The sequence below is a fragment of the Gorilla gorilla genome, chromosome 3 (assembly GCF_029281585.2).
Source record: "Gorilla gorilla gorilla isolate KB3781 chromosome 3, NHGRI_mGorGor1-v2.1_pri, whole genome shotgun sequence".
In the NCBI taxonomy this organism is placed as follows: domain Eukaryota; kingdom Metazoa; phylum Chordata; class Mammalia; order Primates; family Hominidae; genus Gorilla; species Gorilla gorilla.
The window spans coordinates 115,463,832-115,486,910 of record NC_073227.2 but is presented as its reverse complement, the minus strand read 5'-3'; the positions used below and the strand labels follow the sequence as shown (position 1 = coordinate 115,486,910).

The 23,079-nt window shown below is 40.4% G+C and overlaps 2 protein-coding genes across 6 annotated transcripts in view; one reads left to right on the top strand and one right to left on the bottom strand.

Annotated features, from left to right (window-relative positions):
* The window catches only part of UNC5C (unc-5 netrin receptor C), a 391,985-nt gene extending 378,045 nt beyond the window's left edge, over nt 1-13,940 (top strand). For both annotated transcript variants that reach the window (XM_055385718.2, XM_055385717.2), the window contains 2 exons: nt 6,080-6,258; nt 7,008-13,940. In XM_055385718.2, coding sequence (XP_055241693.2) covers nt 6,080-6,258; nt 7,008-7,173 — 345 coding nt within the window. In that variant the 3' untranslated portion in view covers nt 7,174-13,940. The remainder of the gene's footprint in view (nt 1-6,079; nt 6,259-7,007) is intronic.
* Nucleotides 13,941-20,022: 6,082 nt separating this feature from the next.
* The window catches only part of BMPR1B (bone morphogenetic protein receptor type 1B), a 398,018-nt gene continuing 394,961 nt past the window's right edge, over nt 20,023-23,079 (bottom strand). For all 4 annotated transcript variants that reach the window (XM_055385715.2, XM_019025349.4, XM_055385716.2 and 1 more), the window contains one exon: nt 20,023-21,767. In XM_055385715.2, coding sequence (XP_055241690.1) covers nt 21,642-21,767 — 126 coding nt within the window. In that variant the 3' untranslated portion in view covers nt 20,023-21,641. The remainder of the gene's footprint in view (nt 21,768-23,079) is intronic.

The following is a 23,079-nucleotide window of genomic DNA, read 5'->3' as shown; positions in this document are numbered from 1 at the left end:
CAAAGATGGGGAAAAAACAGAACAGAAAAACTGGAAACTCTAAAAAGCAGAGCGCCTCTCCTCCTCCAAAGGAACGCAATTCCTCACCAGCAACGGAACAAAGCTGGACGGAGAATGACCTTGACGAGCTGAGAGAGGAAGGCTTCAGATGATCAAATTACTCCGAGCTACAGGAGGAAATTCAAACCAAAGGCAAAGAAGTTGAAAACTTTGAAAAAAATTTAGAAGAATGTATAACTAGAATAACCAATACAGAGAAGTGCTTAAAGGAGCTGATGGAGCTGAAAACCAAGGCTCGAGAACCACGTGAAGAATGCAGAAGCCTCAGGAGCCGATGAGATCAACTGGAAGAAAGGGTATCAGCAATGGAAGATGAAGTGAATGAAATGAAGCGAGAAGGAAGTTTAGAGAAAAAAGAATAAAAAGAAATGAGCAAAGCCTCCAAGAAACATGGGACTATGTGAAAAGACCAAATTTACGTCTGATTGGTGTACCTGAAAGTGACGGGGAGAATGGAACCAAGTTGGAAAACACTCTGCAGGATATTATCCAGGAGAACTTCCCCAATCCAGCAAGGCAGGCCAACATTCAGATTCAGGAAATACAGAGAATGCCACAAAGATACTCCTCAAGAAGAGCAACTCCAAGACACAGAATTGTCAGATTCACCAAAGTTGCAATGACAGAAAAAATGTTAAGGGCAGCCAGAGAGAAAGGTCGGGTTACCCACAAAGGGAAGCCCATCAGACTAACAGCTGATCTCTCAGCAGGAACTCTACAAGCCAGAAGACAGTGAGGGCCAATATTCAACATTCTTAAAGAAAAGAATTTTCAACCCAGAATTTCATATCCAGCCAAACTAAGCTTCATAAGTGAAGGAGAAATAAAATACTTTACAGACAAGCAAATTCTGAGAGATTTTGTCACCACCAGGCCTGCCCTAAAAGAGCTCCTGAAGGAAGCACTAAACATGGAAAGGAACAACTGGTACCAGCCACTGCAAAATCATGCCAAAATGTAAAGACCATTGAGACTAGGAAGAAACTGCATCAACTAACGAGCAAAATCACCAGCTAACATCATAATGACAGGATCAAATTCACACATAACAATATTAACTTTAAATGTAAATGGACTAAATGCTCCAATTAAAAGACACAGACTGGCAAACTGGATAAAGAGTCAAGACCCATCAGTGTGCTGTATTCAGGAAACCCATCTCACCTGCAGAGACACACATAGGCTCTAAATAAAAGGATGGAGGAAGATCTACCAAGCAAATAGAAAACAAAAAAAGGCAGGGGTTGCAATCCTAGTCTCTGATAAAACAGACTTTAAACCAACAAAGATCAAAAAAGACAAAGAAGGCCATTACATAATGGTAAAGGGATCAATTCAACAAGAAGAGTTAACTATCCTAAATATATATGCACCCAATACAGGAGCACCCAGATTCATAAAGCAAGTCCTGAGTGACCTACAAAGAGACTTAGACTCCCACACATTAATAATGGGAGATTTTAACACCCCACTGTCAACATTAGACAGATCGAGACAGAAAGTCAACAAGGATACCCAGGAATTGAACTCAGCTCTGCACCAAGCAGACCTAACAGACATCTACAGAACTCTCCACCCCAAATCAACAGAATATACATTTTTTTCAGCACCACACCACACCTATTCCAAAATTGACCACATACTTGGAAGTAAAGCTCTCCTCAGCAAAGGTAAAAGAACAGAAATTATAACAAACTATCTCTCAGACCACAGTGCAATCAAACTAGAACTCAGGATTAAGAATCTCACTCAAAACTGCTCAACTACATGGAAACTGAACAACCTGCTCCTGAATGACTACTGGGTACATAACAAAATGAAGACAGAAATAAAGATGTTCTTTGAAACCAACGAGAACAAAGACACAACATACCAGAATCTCTGGGACGCATTCAAAGCAGTGTGTAGAGGGAAATTTATAGCACTAAATGCCCACAAGAGAAAGCAGGAAAGATCCAAAATTGACACCCTAACATCACAATTAAAAGAACTAGAAAAGCAAGAGCAAACACATTCAAAAGCTAGCAGAAGGCAAGAAATAACTAAAATCAGAGCAGAACTGAAGGAAATAGAGACACAAAAAACCCTTCAAAAAATTAATGAATCCAGGAGCTGGTTTTTTTAAAGGATCCATAAAATTGATAGACTGCTAGAAAGACTAATAAAGAAAAAAAGAGAGAAGAATCAAATAGACACAATAAAAAATGATAAAGGGGATATCACCAATGATCCCACAGAAATACAAACTACCATCAGAGAATACTACAAACACCTCTACGCAAATAAACTAGAAAATCTAGAAGAAATGGATAAATTTCTCAACACATACACTCTCCCAAGACTAAACCAGGAAGAAGTTGAATCTCTGAATAGACCAATAACAGGAGCTGAAATTGTGGCAATAATCAATAGTTTACCAACCAAAAAGAGTCCAGGACCAGATGGATTCACAGCCGAATTCTACCAGAGGTACAAGGAGGAGCTGCTGCCATTCCTTCTGAAACTATTCCAATCAATAGAAAAAGAGGGAATCCTCCCTAACTCATTTTATGAGGCTGGCATCATCCTGATACCAAAGCCTGGCATCATCCTGATACCAAAGCCTGGCATCATCCTGATACCAAAGCCTGGCAGAGACACAACCAAAAAGAATTTTAGACCAATATCCTTGATGAACATTGATGCAAAAATCCTCAATAAAATACTGGCAAACCCAATCCAGCAGCACATCAAAAAGCTTATACACCATGATCAAGTGGGCTTCATCCCTGGGATGCAAGGCTGGTTCAATATACGCAAATCAATAAATGTAATCCAGCATATAAACAGAACCAAAGACAAAAACCACATGATTATCTCAATAGATGCAGAAAAGGCCTTTGACAAAATTCAACAACCCTTCATGCTGAAAACTCTCAATAAATTAGGTATTGATGGGACGTATCTCAAAATAATAAGAGCTATCTATGACAAACCCACAGCCAATATCATACTGAATGGGCAAAAACTGGAAGCATTCCCTTTGAAAACTGGCACAAGACAGGGATGCCCTCTCTCACCACTCCTATTCAACATACTGTTGGAAGTTCTGGCCAGGGCAATTAGGCAGGAGAAGGAAATAAAGGGTATTCAGTTAGGAAAAGAGGGAATCAAATTGTCCCTGTTTGCAGACGACATGATTGTATATCTAGAAAACGCCACTGTCTCAGCCCAAAATCTCCTTAAGCTGATAAGCAACTTCAGCAAAGTCTCAGGATACAAAATCAATGTACAAAAATCACAAGCATTCTTATACACCAACAACAGACAAACAGAGAGCCAAATCATGAGTGAACTCCCATTCACAATTGCTTCAAGGAGAATAAAATACTTAGGAATCCAACTTACGAGGGCGTGAAGGACCTCTTCAAGGAGAACTACAAACCACTGCTCAAGGAAATAAAAGAGGATACAAACAAATGGAACAACATTCCATGCTCATGGGTAGGAAGAATCAATATCGTGAAAATGGCCATACTGCCCAAGGTAATCTATAGATTCAATGCCATCCCCATCAAGCTACCAATGCCTTTCTTCACAGAATTGGAAAAAACTACTTTAAAGTTCATATGGAACCAAAAAAGAGCCCGCATCGCCAAGTCAATCCTAAGCCAAAAGAACAAAGCTGGAGGCATCACACTACCTGACTTCAAACTATACTACAAGGCTACAGTAACCAAAACAGCATGGTACTGGTACCAAAACAGAGATATAGATCAATGGAACAGAACAGAGCCCTCAGAAATAATGCCACATATCTACAACTATCTGATCTTTGACAAACCTGACAAAAACAAGCAACGGGGAAAGGATTCCCTATTTAATAAATGGTGCTGAGGAAACTGGCTAACCATATGTAGAAAGCTGAAACTGGATCTCTTCCTTACACCTTATACAAAAATCAATTCAAGATGGATTAAAGACTTAAATGTTAGACCTAAAACCATAAAAACCCTAGAAGAAAACCTAGGCATTACCATTCAGGACACAGGCATGGGCAAGGACTTCATGTCTAAAACACCAAAAGCAATGGCAACAAAAGCCAAAATTGACAAATGGGATCTAATTAAACTAAAGAGCTTCTGCACAGCAAAAGAAACTACCATCAGAGTGAACAGGCAACCTACAAAATGGGAGAAAATTTTCTCAACCTACTCATCTGACAAAGGGCTAATATCCAGAATCTACAATGAACTCAAACAAATTTACAAGAAAAAAACAAACAACCCCATCAAAAAGTGGGCGAAGGAGATGAACAGACACTTCTCAAAAGAAGACATTTATGCAGCCAAAAAACACATGAAAAAATGCTCACCATCACTGGCCATCAGAGAAATGCAAATCAAAACCACAATGAGATACCATCTCACACCAGTTAGAATGGCAATCATTAAAAAGTCAGGAAACAACAGGTGCTAGAGAGGATGTGGAGAAATAGGAACACTTTTACACTGTTGGTGGGACTGTAAACTAGTTCAACCATTGTGGAAGTCAGTGTGGCGACTCTTCAGGGATCTAGAACTAGAAATACCATTTGACCCAGCCATCCCATTACTGGGTATATACCCAAAGGACTATAAATCATGCTGCTATAAAGACACATGCACACGTATGTTTACTGCGGCACTATTCACAATAGCGAAGACTTGGAACCAACCCAAATGTCCAACAATGATAGACTGGATTAAGAAAATGTGCACATATACACCATGGAATACTATGCAGCCATAAAAAAGGATGAGTTCATGTCCTTTGTAGGGACATGGGTGAAATTGGAAATCATCATTCTCAGTAAAATATCACAAGAACAAAAAACCAAACACTGCATATTCTCACTCATAGGGGGGAATTGAACAATGAGAACACATGGACACAGGAAGGGGAACATCACACTCTGGGGACTGTTGTGGGGTAGAGGGAGGGGGGAGGGGGGAGGGATAGCATTGGGAGATATACCTAATGCTAGATGATGAGTTAGTGGGTGCAGCGCACCAGCATGGCACGTGTATACATATGTAACTAACCTGCACATTGTGCACATGTACCCTACAACTTAAAGTATAATAATAATAAATAAATAAATAAAAAAGAAAAAAAAATAGAGATGGCATTTATAGTAGATTAAGTAGGTTTTCTTTTATTGCTTTAATAGTTCCCAGGCAACATTTGCTTTTGCTTTTCCAACCAGCAGAAGTGATCATAAAATGATTAGAATTTCTCCTGCAGATGAAATTCAGATTTTGCATTTGTGCTGTTTTATGAGCTGAGACTATCTTAAGAGCCAATTTATGGTTTTCTCTACTAAAATTAGATTTTTAAAAAATAAGGATATACAGCAATTGGAGGATGCCATTAACAACTTGCCCTAAGGCAATAATATACTGTGTTTACCATTTTCTTTTTTAAGAAATTAGCCTTAAGTTGATATCATTTAGAGGAGAGCTATGTTCCATTTCATTCAACAAAAGCAGAACTGAGACATCTTCTGTGGAGTTTAGCAGGAGAACTACTGGAGCATTTGCCCAGGACTTTCCCCTCAAGGTCAGGCTGTTTCCAGAAGCCTTGAATCTCAGATCTATTCATTCCCAAAGCACTGCCCTTTTGAACATTTTCCTCTCCTGAAATTTAAACCTTTAGGAGCTCTGATATTCCCTCTCTTCTCTCTCAGCCTGGAGAATCCCATTAGTAAAGCTGTTATCGAATCACACCAGAGCTTTCCATCCAGCCCAGTCCTCACCAAAGACTCACAAATCTGAAGCTATGCAAAGTTAGCTCAAAATGTATGTACCTCTATCTCTGAGCCAGGTTACATCTAGTGATGCACAACTTTCAGGCTAAGAAGAAGCCATTCTTCCTAAGAAGAATAACAGCACTCATTCTTTTCTTATCACTCAAAGCAAGGCATTATGTCGATTGGTTCAATAGAGATTGCTTTTGTCTTCAGAAATAATGCTGTGTTGTTCCTGTCCCTGAACTACAGGAACCTACTGGCATCGATTTGCCGCTGCTGGATCCTGCGAACACCATCACCACGGTCACGGGGCCCAGTGCTTTCAGCATCCCTCTCCCTATCCGGCAGAAACTCTGTAGCAGCCTGGATGCCCCCCAGACGAGAGGCCATGACTGGAGGATGCTGGCCCATAAGCTGAACCTGGACAGGTGGGTATGGTCTGGCCCCAAGACTAGCTTCTTTCTGTCAGCACCCTCCAGGACTGATAACTATTAGACGTAGGGTTAGCTTCATTTTTTTTTCCATCCACACATCTATTTAATTTTTCATTTTGCAAATATGCATTAAGCTCTGTCCTTGTACCTTGCACTACGGGCTTGCAAAGAGTGCTAAGAGACATTCTGAGCTTATCTGGCATTGGTAGGTATCAAGTTTTGTGATGCACTTTGCAAAGCTGATGGGCTAAATTCCCCAAATCATATAGCCATTCACTACCGTAGTTATTGCTCCTCCTCTGCAGTTGAGCAGGACCTAATGTTTGATTAATAATTAGCATGCCAACACAGCACTCATATTAAGTTATAAAGAGACCTCTGGAGCGTCTACTTTGTGGAGTGTCACCGTCACTACCAAACATAACATGTGGCATGACCTGTCAAAGATCATCCAAGCCTGGACTAGAAAGAAAACATAAGTCTCTTGATTTCCTATTTAGAATATGACCCATAGACATCTTGTCTCTTAAATTATCTCACTCAGAGCTGAGGTTCACAAAGTTAAACATCACATCCCCTGTCTGGGGCTGATCTAATTAAGCATGGGCTAGTTATTTAGGATGGCTCACTGTCAGCCACAATGGGACCAGGAAACTTAAAGTAGAGAGACAGAAAGGTTTAGCTGAGGAAAAAGAGATATGTAAGTCACACTGTTGAGCACATTTTCTCTTTCCCAATTACAGGTACTTGAATTACTTTGCCACCAAATCCAGCCCAACTGGCGTAATCCTGGATCTTTGGGAAGCACAGAACTTCCCAGATGGAAACCTGAGCATGCTGGCAGCTGTCTTGGAAGAAATGGGAAGACATGAAACGGTGGTGTCCTTAGCAGCAGAAGGGCAGTATTAACCACCATGCTGGAAGGGGAAATGAAGGACAAAAATGCACAGGGAGTCTGTGGCCGTCCAGGTGAATCACAGCTGAGGAGGAAATCCAGATGAGACCAATGCGCTTCACAGGCAAGACTGCAGCAGGAGCCAGAAGGAAAACAGATACAACTGCCAATGTACATGCCCACTTTACTCAGACATCATCACGGGAGTTAAGAAAAATTGTGTAAATTTGTACCTTGAATTTAGCTATCAACCTAATTTTCCTCTTAGTTGGGCTGTATGCTTTGTGGTACAGGATCTTACAGTTTCCTAGGAAACGCTTTTTATTGCTATCCAGATATATGGATAAACTTTCTTAACAAACCCAATTTCTACAAATGTTGTTTACATCAAATTGGACAGGGATGCAGACACTGTCCATGGCTCGTTCTATTTTTGTTCAAATCATTTGAAGTTGAAGCTGTGGACGGTTTGTTGTGTCTATTTCAGATTAGTAATTTACAGAGAAATCACAGACTTTTGCTACAAATCGTGTGCATCAAGTGTCTCAGATAATCCTCCCATCAGTGTTCTGTTTCTAGAAATTGTAGAACCAGTATTACTGTTTGTATCAGGGAAGTGGAGAATCTAAGTGTAAAAAAGAAATAACTAAGACTCCTATTCCTTGGAGGGACCCTTCTGGTGCCCTTTGGGAATAAAGCTGTAGCATTGCAGGGAAGACAGTGATTCACGTTTAACCCCACAAACAAGCATTTTTTTCACAACATGTGTCTGTAATATGCAATATGAAGTGTTTTGGTTTTTTTTAAAGGTATTATTAATTATTTACAGGTATTCTGGTAAAATGATTTTTTTTAATTTCTATTTTTGTTAGCAGTGCTGTTTGTTAGTATTTGGGTATTGACTAGACCTGTCCCACCTTTTCACCTATCAATCAAGGTGGGTGTGGTCATCAGTTTAATTCAACATGCATCGCTTCCTTGACCTTTTACCTTTCCCTTATTCCACCCCAGAAAGGTGATAAATGCTGAATGGCTTTGTCAGTCTGTTCCTTCAGCTTGCTCAGGCAGGGTCTTTCTCCTCTGAGAAGTCTTAAGGAGACGTGTTCGCTATTAAGTTCACTTAATATTGCCGTTGGGTGGCCCCACGTCGACTCCCTATGGTGCTCTACTCTAGAGGCAGTGTGGTTGGAGGAATGGACTCTAAACTGGAGATCAGGAAACCAGTTCTCATTGTGGGTCTGTCACTGTCTTGTTGCGCCAACTTGAGAAAGTCATTTAACCACACTGGACCTCAGTGTCCTCACTAGAAAGTGAAAGGGTGGGATTAGATCATCTCCATGTTCCAAAATGCTCAGCTTCCACCGTGATGCCTCCGGTCTCATTCATCAGTCTGAAGACCACAATGGACTCTGACCTAGATCATCATTTAAAATCATCAGCTGGTCTTTTGCCCAGGCTATGTTATGCCTTTCAAGTAGTTCTGATATGGAAGATGATTATTCTAACCAGCATTATGATGCTGTTTGTTTGGCCTGAGTCGCTCTGCATCATTGCATTATGCTGTTCACTGAGAGATGACATCCCTTTATTATCATTTTCTTAGCCTCTCTTGGGATGCCCCTGCCCCCAGCCTTCCTGACTGGTTGCAAATTCTGTTTTTTATTATTGTCTTGGCATCTTGATATCTAGACCACTCCTACAAGTTTATCTGGCAGTAGGAACTTGGTGCATTTTTTTCTACGCCCCCCGCCCCACCCTTAATCTTTCTTTGCTGTCATAATATTCAGTAGCATTTATAAAGGCTGTCTAGTTAGCTCTTTAAAAACTGTTGTCCTGCAAAATGTTAGTCAACAACACACTACTTCTTTGTGTAAACTATTATGTTTCCTTGGGACCATCACAAGCTCTTTAACACAAGGACTCAATTCATTCAGCAGGTGGGGATTAAAGAATCAAAGCCCAATAGCAAAACCAAAACTGAAGAACAAGCAGACATGTGTATGAATTGGCACCTTTAGAACATGACTGTGGTTTACTTTTAGGCTGGAGGCACACAACTTGCTGAACAGACTTGAATCATACATGTGCTTCCATCTTTCCGTGTTTCCGCTCCTATTTTGGTAGCGTCTTGAGATTACTTGATGCCTCCGCCATCCTCATCCCTGAGGAACTGCTGATACCTTGCTATGGAACCTCTTCTTTCTTTCTTTCATGCTTTTTATTCCTTATCTTCTGTTTTGGACATACATATATTCTATAAAATCTCTCTCAGCCCACCCCCTGCATTAGGATTTCCATATTTAAAATATTTGTACACTGACTGGGGAAGGGAGAGATTGCACTATAAACAAGTTCAGTGGATGTTTGTAGCAATGAGTAAAACTGTATTCTAAATTAAAAATCAAATATATATACACGCAGTTATACATTTTTTAAAAGGAGGAGGAGGAAAGAGAGCTATTGTCCATTCCTACATTTTGAAATAAACTTGTCAAGATTACGCATCAGTACCGGGGTTGTGGAATCATCTATGGAAATCAAGAACTAGAATCTTAACTGAATGGTCAAAGAAACTTCTATGCCTAGTGAAAACTAGAGGGGAGCAACTATGTAGCTATGAAGATGAATCAATTCCATAACTGTTACTAAAAACTTACTTTGACTAAAAAGTCACCAACACAGAAATATTGAACACAAACAGGAATTGTTTGTTTTACTGAAGTCATTGAGCACCCTTGGGGTTCACTTCAGATGCTTTTTTGGTTCAACTTCCCACCACCAGAAAAGAGAAAAGTGATTGATTTCGTGTGTGAGGTACTCATCTGTCAGAACTCTTAATGTTTCCTATTAAGTGAATGACAACTTCCATACATACACTATTTATACCAAATAATTTTCACTACAAATTCTGATTTCCTTCTCCTTTGGAGTAAAGTAATAGCTGTTAGATTGCTTTCAAACTTAGAAGGTCCAGATATATAACAGTTCATTTCATAGGAAGCCACTTCATCAACCATTCTATGTGATACATCCTGCTTCTTTCTACACCGCTGGAGAGGCAGTTTGGCTGGTTTCATTTGGATAGAAAAAACTATCATTTGTGCATGCTGCCATCTAGTGGTGCACAACACAATCTAACCTGAGTTTAATATTCACTAGAATGTTTGACGAAGGGAATGAAAACCTGTAGAGTTCAAGGACCTTTATGACAAACAGATGTAGGGAAACTTTCACTTCAAATTTATAATTTTCTTATTCTCACTTTTTTTTCATTTGCATCACCCATCTCAATACTAGGTCATTGTGAGCCTAGTACATCAACTCATTTATACACAACATATCTTCAGTTGCTTCTTGTTAACAGAACTATGTAAAATCTATATAAAACAGTCTTTGAAGAGTTGTCATTTTTAACACTTATGGTTTTCATTGGGGTTTGTATACTTTAAATCTCCTTTTAGTTCCTTAATATTTATCTTTGGAAATGTAAGAAGTATCTGCTTAGAAAGAAATAAGTCTTATATATGCAAATGGAATACTATGTCTGGGGAAGAGACAATTGGGGTTGTTAATCAAAGGGAAGAAAGCAGCTTCTTTTCTGCTGAATTTGGGAATCCAAAAGCAGAGGTTTCATCCTGTTTTTATTTTCTTCTTATCACACTCTTTCAAGTTTCCTTAATGTATCTGGAAGGAACAGAAGTTGGATTCAGAATTGATAACTGGCATGGTGATGACAAACCTGTGTAACACCAAGGTTCTCACAGCTAACAGCTGTTTCACAAACGGCATCTTCCAAATGAATAGTCACCTCTGCTATGCAGAAAACCCCCATCCTGCTGTGAGCAAGTTAGGCTCTTCAAGAACTGGACAACTTTTTGGGTGAGGTGTTCAATATCAAACTGCATAATCATTAGCCATTTTCATATATACTATTTTATAGATTTAAGTCTCTCAACTATCAAAAAGTAGAGCGATTTTTAGGAGAAAAAAGTCATGGGGACTGAGTTCAGGACACCCTGAAACTGTGCGACCAGTAATTTTTTTAAGGTATTTTTTCCTACAAGTAAGGCATCTGAAAAGTCAACGTTTTGAGAGTGGAATCAAGACTTTTCACTTCTCCTGGCAAAGAGCAACAAGGCTCTTGTCTCGTGTCCTTCTGTGTGTCTCTGTCAGGATCACAGCAGCTGTGCTCTTGGTCTGCTTACTCCTCTGTAATCCACGTACGCAGAAGGGAGTTAATAAGGTGATCACCATCTCCCCAGAATTCAAAGGTCTTTGCCTCTATAAGGTCTGCCCCTATGGGGCCAGGAAAATATAAACATATATAAGGACCTGCAAGAGAGCATAAAGAAGGTAGAAAAGGTTTACTTGTTGGGTTTTCAAGCCTTCAAGTTGGATGAGTCTTAGCTTTTGCTGGGCAGTTGTTCTGGACAAGTCATCAGTTTCATGTGGAGAACTCAGTGTAAGCCCAAGGCTAATGAATGAGAGGGGTCCCATGGAAACACAGCTGAAATGAAATGGGACTTTATCCATCTTCTCTGAGAATGGAAGAGCTTTTGTGAAGCAGTACATCATTGCTCAAGATAATGGTTGATAAGCATTAGATTTTATAGATCTAATAACAAAAATATTTTATTATCTCAAGTTAACAAAACATTTTTTTACCTCTCGAGTGCCTCATAGGACCAACTATTACTCTTTGGTTTTTATTTTTCTTTTTGTATTATTTTTATATATTCTTTAACCTTGCTGAGCTAGTATTGACTGAAATCTTTAGAACTTTGCCTCTGGGCAATGAAGTAATGTTTCTCTACCCTAAGATATCTATTTGTATAATCTCTGGCTGTAATGATCACTTTGGAAGATTTCCTTTGCATCTCTAATTATTTCTTTTTAATGGAATAAGGCATAACGGGGAATAAATATATTGTAACCAATGTTATGGAAACCCATATCCATACAGGCCAGGAAAGCCAAATGAAGTCATTTCCAGAATTCTAGTGTGAAAAACCTATTTTTGAAAAGTGGGGAGATGGCTTTGTATAGCACTGGGTGGGTTTTCTCTGCAGACTAAGTCTAGCCATGAGCTTCCAGATCCTTTAGTTTTATCAGCCTTGTGCTTACCCCATTTTCATAAATGCTACTTTAACAGCCAGTCTTCATAAGTCATGGTTCCTAGGTTTTCCTGTCACCTCATTGTATTCATCTGTGGTAGGATACTAACGGGCTCATTCAACCAAATGTAATGTGTGCCTCAGACCTATTTAGCATGGTTGGGGGGCATCAGCAGGACAAATCAACAGGTACTCCACAAGTGTACTGGCACAGCAAGCCCAGCAATTATTAGCAGCTCTTCATCAGCCTGCTGTCTACTCAGACGCTTGCCTACTGAAGGGACCTGTCCAGAGATCTTCTGGAATCCCAGGTTGGGAATCTCTGCAGAATGTCATGACAGTTGTGGCCCAACTAGCTTCTGAGTAGAAACAAGGAAGCTACCCTGAGATATAGTCAGCTGCCCACCTGCCATAGTATTTGCTACTGAATGCCAGCCTTTTAACATACCATTTCAGATTTGTCCTTCAACAAAAATATAAATTGCAAGTCATACCATTTAAGGGTCTTTTACAAATATGTCTAAATTGTGTGTCATTTTTAAGTTCCAAAGGTCTACTGGACTAAGTACTATCAGACCAGCTGTAGTACCTGATGGCGCTGGTGGAATAACCCTCAGTACTGGTGTGTAGAAGATGAATTGTAGGCAGGTTTTGCTGATCAGCAGCCTAAGGATTGATGGGCTCTCTTTTGGCCTCTGATCCTGAGCACTATGGAGGCAGCATCAGAGAATGGGGACCTGAGCTACATAGGTTCTCAATGTTAAAACAACCCTGTTCAGCGTGACATATAAGAGTAAGAAATCTACAGCTGGTGTAAAATACCTTTGCCTTTTCTATCCTGAAAGTAACGAATGGCATCTGTACATGTAGGGGTAAAAACTCAGATGTCTACTCCTCCAGGCCATGGACAAGAAAAAGTACAGCAGTCAGAACAGTGGAACAAGTGATTTGCATTCTCTTCTTCATGCTTTCCTAGATCTGCTATTGGTAGCGCAGCCCTCGCCCTCCAGACATAATGCATCAAGCCCAGTTGCAGGGAACATCACTGTGTGTGTGTGATGTCATGGTGTTATATGTGTTGAGTTTAATGTTGAGCTGAAGCAAGTTGGTGACCTTCCTCTTTGCTCTTTGTAAAGAAGACACCAATGTTTGTCAGAGAAAAATCCCCAGCAGTCGTGTTGAAGAGGCAGTGTCATCCACCTGCTGTCCCCTTTGGAACAGTTCAACTGCAGAAAGGTCAGATTGAGGTTTTGTGCTTTGTCGTTTTTCTTTTTTAAACAAAACATGACAACCTTGGCTTTTCCGATATGGAACACTTTTGTTGTTGTGGAGTTCCCTCTTGCTGTATCTTCTATGCAATTCCTTTTCTAAAAAAACCCCCCGGCAGAGGCAGAGTGCCCTCCGGATATCCGTCCGGCGCCTTGCTGAGTGGCGGAGGTGAGGGATACCAGCTCCGGGTGTGCCTCTTTTCTCTCCCTGGCTGCCAATCCTGATTTTCCCTGCAGTCCCCCTGGTTTGTAAATTGCCTGCATTTATTCTGTCAGCCAACATGTACAAAATGTAAGAAAGAATTTTTAAACAGGTAATAAATTATATTTATAAGCAACAAAGTGCTGCCTCCTTCACTTAATAACAAGGTTCTCTTGCGTGTTCAGAGCTGCCACGTGTTTCTTCGGTGGGACAGAAAGGCTTTGGGTCCTGCGTGGATGGTGATCACAACCTCCTGCAGGCACAGGATGAGGTTTTAACATGGTGCTACTAAAAAATCAGCTGCACATTGGAATCACCAGAGAGGCCTTAAGAACTAATGCCAGGGTCACACCTCCAGAGATTCTGATGGAAGTGGTCTAGGGGTAGCCTGAGTCTTGGGTGTTAAAAGCTCCCGGGTGGTACTAATGAGCGGTTAAGGGTGAGAACCAATGTCTTAGAACTTCTGCAGAATTCTCTGGGGCGGGAGCTTCTAAATAGAGTGTCAAGCCCTGCCCCCAGAGATCTGATTTTAAATGAAGTTTGCAAACAACTATACTAATAGGTAGGAAATGAAAGGTAAGCAACTACCAGCAGAGGAGTTCAGCTTGGTACAGGACTGCTGGCCACTGCCTTAGGGCGAGCAAGCCAAGGACTCCAGCTGTGAGGTGCGAAGCAGCTGTGAGGCTGAGGACTAGAATCAAAGACAGCCCTGTCCTCCACGAGAGAATGACCTGGAGACACTTCCTTACATGGACTGCCACCTGCCCCCACCCCTCCCCTCAGCCTCGGTGGCTGAAGGGTGTAAGCAATTGCCCAGCACTGAGAAGCTGGTCCATGCCATGGGCTGGAAGAAAGTGACTTAAAACAATCCATGCTGGGATCACGAATTCAAATGTTTCTCCAAGGCTAAGGAAGTAATGGAAATACATGAACTGGAACCTGGGTAAAATCAAAGGGAGACGTAAGGGCTGCAGCTGAGCCAGAGAATTCAAATTCCATATAAAAGAATGAAAATACAATGAAAACAATAAAACACAAACAAAAACTGTACTTTACATAGAAAACCCATGGTGCCAAAGGCTCAGCCCTGTTACCAGACCGCTAACCCCTAATTAGAAGCTTTGGTAGCTGAGATTCCTGCTGAGAAGGCCTTACCTAGGATGGCATGCAAGCATTTTCAAAGACTATTCACTGAGGGCCCAACCTAAGCCCCTGTCTCTCAGTGGAGGTCCCTGGAGAGTTCTGAAGCTTGGCCTCTCTCTGCTCCTGTCTCTCAGTACCAGCATACAGGTGCCAAGCAAAGAACCTTCAGCAGCCCCAGAGATCCCCACAGCTAAGCTCAGATCAGAACCTAGGGTAGAAATTAGAAATTACTTTGCAGAGACAAAACTTCTGAGAGTGCGGTCATCTGTACTTTGCTGCTGTGACCAGATGGAGACAACAAGCTTGCAACTTACAAAATGACCAATGCCAAGAAAATAACCTTTTTTCCTCAGCTGAGATTTACTGTCAGTATGCCTGTGAGTTCTGCGAAAAGTTTAATTTGAGCCCATGACACACAGAAGTGGGGTGTACAGAAGGTGGGAGAGATGTACCAATAGCAAATCTCAGCGGTTTTAAATGTTGCTAATTGTAGATCCTGCTAAACTAATGGCAGGAAGAAAAAGCAGCATTGGCCAGGCACAGTGGCTCATGCCTGTAATCCCAGGACTTTGGAAGGCTAAGATGGGGAGATCACTTGAGCCCTGGAGTTTGGGACCAGCCTAGGAAACATAGTGAGGCCTTGTCCCTACTAAACATAAAATTAGCCAGCCATGGTGGTGCATGCTTGTAGTCCCAGCTACTTGGGAGGCTGAGATGGGAGTCACTTGAGCCCAGGAGATCGAGGCTGCAGTGAGCTATGATCACGCCACTGCACTCCAGCCTGGGCAAGACAGAGTGAGACCTTGTCAAAAAAAAAAAAAGAAAGAAAGAAAGAAAAAAAGAAAAAGAAGAAAGAAAGAAAGAAGGGAAGGGAGGGAGGGAGGGAGGGAAGGAAGGAAGGGAGGAAGGAGGGAGGAAGGGAGGGAGGGAAAGAAAGAAAGAAAAGAAAAGAAAAGAAAGAAAGAAAGAAAGAAAGAAAGAAAGAAAGAAAGAAAGAAAGAAAGAAAAGAAAACAGAGGAAGGAAAGAAAGAAAGGAGAAAGAGCAGTATTTCTGAGCACCTGTGATGTACCTGGCATGGGCCCTCACATAATTCAGACACTTATTGGTTCCTCACAAGAGCGCGAAGAGGTGGGAATTTACAGGTGGGAAGACTGGGCTCAGATTATGTACTTCCAAAGAATGAAAAAAGTGGAAAATGGTGGAATTTAAGCAGGTCAGTCTGAATCCCAGCATCAGGATGCACTCTTTTGACACAAGTGCAGCTGGCTAACCACCACCAATCTCACCCAAACTCTTCATTCTCTCTGTGTCAGATGCAAACCTTCCTGCACTCTCCACTCCCCAGACAATTTTGGGCTTCCCTGGTCCTGATCCAATCTCCAATGGATCCCCTCACAAACCAAACTTCTCATTCTGCCCTCCAGGGTCCACAATGCTTGGAACAATAGCCCTAACACATTCCCTCCCCTTTCGCAGAGGTGACAATTCAGGGGCAGCAGCAATAGCCTCATCCTTCCATACCTCAAATACTCCACAGCTAGGAGGCAGGTGGGGTCTTTCTCATACAACACTGCTGATTCCAGATTATTGCATTAAAACCCAATGCTTTGCATGTCAGGCCTCCTGGCTCAGCCGGCCAGCCTCTCTCTCTGCCTCTCACTGCCTGCGCCCCTTCCCATTCTCCTGTGGCGCTGGAGAATTTTGCCTCACAACCTTCCTCTCCCAAGACTGCCACCTTCAAAATCCACAAAGACAACAAATCTAAAGGCCAGGATTTGGGTTCCTCTTTCATCACCAACAATGTTGCCTATGAACTAAATTCACCCACTCCTGTGATCACACTCTCAGCTGTTCCCCCTCTGAAATCTGACCACAACAGCCCCTCTCTCAGTAACTGTGGAGATACCACCTCCACCCCCGCCCCATCAGGATTCCCTGTCCTGGGACCTGGGTTTTTGTTTTGTTTTGTTTTGTTTTTTGTTTTTTTTTTTTTTTGGTCTGTTAGCTCCTCTAATTAATTCCTTCCCTCCTCTGGTCCATCAGCCCCTTGACAGTAATAATTCTTACCTTCCATGGCCTGTTGCTGCGTTTGCATGATAAACCAGTACCCTGAATGAATCCTATCTTCGTTGTCTCTATACCTGTATTTGGGTTGCTGACAGAAAGATAAAAAAAATCATAAACCACAAGAAAAGTGGCACTATGAATTTCTGTTAATACTATAGTTGAGCACTTACCACATGCTTGGTGCATGGATTATGTCATTTCATCTTCAGAACAACTTCAGATAGTGGATATTAACATCATTCTCATCTTCAAGGGGAAGAAACATCTTCAAGGGGAAGAAACCGACCACAGCCCCTCTCTCAGTAACTGCGGAGATACCACCTCCGCCCCATCAGGATTCCCTGTCCTGGGACCTGGGTTTTTTGTTTGTTTGTTTGTTTGTTTTTTGGTCTGTTAGCTCCTCTAATTAATTCCTTCCCTCCTCTGGCCCATCAGCCCCTTGATAGTAATAATTCTTACTTTCCATGACCTGTTGCTGCATTTGCATGATAAAGAGGTCAAAACGTGCCCAGTCACACAACTGAGGCAGTGAGGGAAGCTGGATTCACACCAACAGGCCACCTGGCAGTCCCAAGTCTACGCTTGGCCATTGTGCCACAGTCAGCTTCATGAAGCCTAACCTGGCCCTCAGAGTTGCCCGTAACCATCTGGCTCTTTCCCCAGCAAGCTGTAATTTTCCAGTGCAATTTTAAACCTTCTTCACTTCTCTTAAACCACTGACTTCCCTGCCTTTCCCCTCACTCTCAGTAGATGACTGTGTTTCCTTCACAAAGAAAGTAGAAGCCATCAGACCATTTCTCTTGTCCTCCTGCCATGAAATGTGAAAAACTTACCTGCATCTGCCTCCTTCATGGTGCCTTCCCACCCGCTACAATGTGATATTTTCAAAGACAATAAATAAATAAATAAATAAGCACGACTATAACATAACAGTCATTTTTTTTCCAAGGGGAGAATGAAGCCATTTTATTTAGGGGAATGTTAAAACAAAGCCATATACAATCTGTAACAAATACAATTGTTTGTTCCCTAGTCCTGAATAATTACAGTATATACAAAATCTGTAAGGCACTGGTTCCCCCAAAAGAACAAATGAGTCTTCTTGTGAAACAGACAACGAAACCCCTATATTGCCAACTTTTCTCCAAAAAATATGGCATTGTTTTTTTGTTTTGTTTTACAAGAGGAATCACAATTGCTAAATTAAGTCACTTCTGATGTCATTTCTTTCATTTCCACTGCTATGTGTCTGGGTTTTCTAAGGCAATATAACTACTGAACATGTTCAAGTTTAAAAAACTATACTTCTCTCAGTGCCGTTCCACCCACAAACAAAGAAGAATCAGATCAGACCAACAACATAAAACTTCTAATGAATATGTATGAACATGAAATTCAGTCATTATTAAGTACTTGCTATACTTGACTACACACCAATTGAAATGTGTCAAAGAATTCCCTGTAAATAAAATCTCAGCATGTTTTCTAAGAAGCTTTCTGTTTGGGGAATTCAAAAATGGGCACTAATGACTTTTGAGCAGTGCTTTCCAGGAGGTCAAAGGCCTGTTTCCTCATACATAATGTTCATAGCACTCCTTTTGTGATTTAACAATCTACACACTTTTATAAATAAATATTATGTTTCATTTAGTACTTTATCATCCATAATATCTTACTCTCTAATCCACATAATGGAGTTGTGCCAGACTCCAAACTGAACATAATATTTATATATACATATATATTTATATATATACACACATACATAAACTATAAACCTGAATATCTTAGCATACAAAACTTATCTAACAACTAATAATTTAGGATTCCTTTGAGAGGGAGGGGTTAGAAGAAACTCTTCTTAGTCTTTGAAATAGTCCTGACAGTAAGCAATAAACAACATTATTAATTTCTGGGTTCTCATTTATTCAAGTGAAAGACAAATAAAATAAAATTCACTTCTGAGCCGCTAGAAATTTTGAAATCATAAAGGATTATTGGGAAATGAGTAGTCTTTAAGAACAATTTAGTGTTATCTAAGTAAAGTGGATTTTGGTAAGATACAGAGAAAAATCTATGCATAAATAAATTCTTGTTTCATTGAGCGACTATAATCGCTAAGTGGGTCTTTTTAAGTATCTCAGGAATGTTTTTAAAATATTAATAGTGAATAAATTAGATTGAGGATTAGGACCAATCTTTTCCAAAGCAACCAAATATAATAAGGAAGAAGTTTGAAGACTATTTTAATTTCTTCCCATCCTTCATTGGAACCAACACCTCCCTAGAAATCTAGCTTAATTTCAAATCATCACCTTCTCACAAAATATTCTGATTTGAAGTTATCCACTTTCAAGTATTTACCAAAAAGAAAACATAATTTTATCTACAAGGTAAGCCCAACCTCACTTAAATTTAGGAAAAACCCAAGAAACAAAAACATGTCCCACTTAACTGGCATAAATGTTTACCTGTTGTTTTGTAGATGATCTGTTTAGAGGCACTGAAGTTTCTCTTCAAGGCTCAGATGATTAGTCACACTTAGTTCTAACCATATATTCCTTCTAGGCTATCCCTAAGAATATAACTGACACAAGAGAAAGGAACCTTTACATTATTATTGAGGTTATTTTTAATATCAATTGAAGCAGCGTTATGATTACAGTTCTACTTGGAACCAACTGTTTTCACTCTTTAAAAACACAATTTTTTTTTTTTCAAATTCAAGGATTACAAAATTCTTCTGTCTTAGTTACAAACAAAATGCAGCTATGAAGCACTGGGAAGTAAATGCAAAATATAGAAAGAATCTTCATGATTCTCCCAAACTGTAAGCACAGCTCACAAACTGTCATTGCTTTAGAACGTTTTCTGGATGAACAAGTTACCAGCTGCAAACCGACTTCAGAAGTGAGGAAAATGTTTTCTCATGTTTCATGTAGCTGTCAAATTTTCAAAAATCCTCCATCCTTCAATCACCCAGTGGGGAAAATGTGTTATGAAACACTGCCCCCTGGAGTATTCTGGGAGGAATGTCTTAAAAAAAAAAAAAACCAGCAAGGAGAAAGTACTTTCAAATTCTTTACTAACCACTAACAGAATTTCTAAGAAGCAAAAGAAAACCACAGAAAGGAAATGTACATGAATAAAGTTGAGCAGGATGTGTACAACTTTCAACTGTATTGTATTCATGTTGCTAAACAATATTGGCCTTCTCGATGATTTTATTCATGTTGCTCCAAAGTTAAAACCCTGTAGAACTAAGTAGGTGAAGAGATATTTTGTATAAGTGCCACAGAAGAGAAAATATAATAAATTAAATAGTGAATTGAGCATCACTAGAATAAAATAAAATGAGTAGGCATTCCTAAGATGTGAAATGATCACCTAAGATATACATGCTCCATCCATATTGATTTTAGAACAAAACACAGCAGCCCATAACATTTTGTGGCCTCTACTAACTGTCCTCTGCTGTCTCATCTAGAGGTTATGTTTCTCTATTTTTAAAATAAAATGTAGTTAAATTAGCCTGACGGATGTTTCCTCTCTATCCCTTATCTCAGACACATACAAAACAGACAGACAATAACAAAAAGACATCATCTTTATCTATACAAAATAAGGTATGCACACTTTTTTCTTTGTGCTTCTGAGATTGGCTCCTTTGCATATATAAGATACAAGCCATCTGCACGATCACCCTCATTCCCTATCTTTGTTGACATGTTCCTCTTACAACACAAGAGCAAATTACCTCTATTTTAAAGCACCCTGTCTTCTACACAGCTCATGACAATTTTATTTAATATTGATCCTTTGAATGAGAGATCAAAAGCATGCACAGGTCAATCCTCTGCACATTAAAAAAAAAAAAAAAAAGCTTTCTTTGTGTTTAATGAAAAGGGTTTTACCATGAAAGAGATGCCTAACTCAATCAGAAACAGAAGTGGTTCTGAAGAACACCTATCAACAATTACTTCTATTAGAGTCACATAAACCTTCATTTGTTCCATATTGCCTGAAGCTGCAAAAGGCCACCTGCAGGAATTCCAAATGTGGTCCTAGACAGGCGGTGTTTGTACCCAGTGCATTCACATTGCCGTAGCGGCCCCAAATGCAGGGAAGGCCAAAGTGGTCTGAGGAGGCTAAGACGGGGTGCGGAGTATGTTTAAGATGAGTTCCGTTCTATGTCCTCCAACTTAGACTGTCTTTTGGTTCACAGAGTGCAACAATATTTTACCAATGGAAAGACAAGTATTTTAATTTACCTTCCAGCAGAGTTCCTGGGAAGAATTTTGTTGTTATTATTTAAACTATAATACTATAACCCTTAAACCATCCACATTATCTGTTTTATTTTGGCAAAATGAAAGCATCTTAAAAAAAAAAAAAAAGGCAATCCCAAAATACAGGGCTTTCTTAGAAAGCAACATGCATCATATCTTGAACAAGTTACCCAAGCGGTTTCTCCCTCCTACAAACAGACACGGATCAATCTCTGCTTCTGGGAGCTTCTCTGTCTTTGCCCAGGTCGCTCCCTGAGAGGTGAGGTCTGAACCCACTGGGAAGCAGGACGATGTTCAAGGCTTGTACTGTGGATGCTTATTTGATGTCTTTTGCTCTGCCCACAAACAGAAGAGTACCTGTTGGCTTTCTGCAGAGATGCTTACTTTTCCTCTCATATCAGAGTTTAATGTCCTGGGACTCTGACATTTTGGCAAGTGTTTTCTTAACCCGCAGGGCTGTCAGCCTTGATGCAGGATTGTGAGCCCAGCATTCTGTCATGAGTTTCCCCATCTGCCTTAGACACTGAGGAAGAGAAATGTTAGAAAAATGTATCATCTGCAAGGCTGGCACCTGTTACAGTGTAGCTTTTTAGTTTTAGGTTCATTAAGTTTGAATATATTTTTAAAAGGTACCCTTAAAACCATGTAGAAGTAAAATTCTGTAAGCTTTTTTCATGCAAAATTATATATGACTAAAACAGATGTTCATGTCTTCTTTGTGATAGAAACAAGCAGGTGGTTCTGCTGATTGTAGAAAGGTGTCTTTGAAATTAGTGTTAAGCAAATATAAAAATACCCAGGGAGTCTGTATTCCACTCAATACTCCCAGATTGTTTATAACACTTGATAAGTTTAAATCTTTTATCTAATTCCATACTATGCAAACAAACACAGTTATTCCTAAATCATAGCTGTCTGCTGCAGTAATAGCATCACACTGTACCATTTAACAAGATTAATGACCTGTGCACAGCATCACTAAAACTTTCTCCTGTGGTACATCAATTATTGGTCTTCCTATTGAAAAGTACAATTTCACTTCATAAGAAATCCTCAGTGAAGAGATATCAAGTAACACCAAAAGCCCACAATAACAGAGCTCCAGCATCTCATAAAGCTTTCTGCACAGCTTGCTGAAAAACATATATATTATTTAGCATTTTAGTAACCAGACACAAAACCAATGAGCCAAAGGTGTTTTTGTTTTTGTTGTTGTTGTTGTTTGTTTGTTTGTTTTAAGACAGGGTCTCGGTCTGTCGAGTGCAGTGGCATGATCCTGGCTCATTGCAACCTCCGCCTTCCGGGTTCAAGCAATTCTCGTGCATCAATCTCCTGAGTAGGTGGGAATACAGGTGTGCACCAACACACTAGGCTATTGTTTGTATTTTTTAATAGAGTTGGGTTTTCACTATATTGGCCAGGCTGGTCTCGAACTTCTGGACTCAAGTGATCCACCCGCCTCGGCCTGCCAAAGTGCCGGGATTACAGATGTGAGCCACAGTGCCCGGCCCAGAGATTATATTTAAACGGCTTTTACACTTCAGAAATAGTGCTCTGTCCCTCCTTTGCAGTGCTTTGGTACATTTGAAAACAGCCTGTTGTTTTTCCAGCGGTGCTTCAAACTCATCTTGGACATTCCAGTCTGCCAGAGAACTCTAGAACATGGTGAGTTTGAAGGCTGCGAGGGTGGAAGGAGAGGAATGTGGAACAGGAGGAGGAGTCAGGAAAGGCAAGACTCATTTCTTCCTTACTAGCCGCTCCTTTCCAGACCTATGTAGGTTTCACCACTACAGCCTTAGAGCCAAGCTGAAGGTGGATTTGTTCAAATCACATCT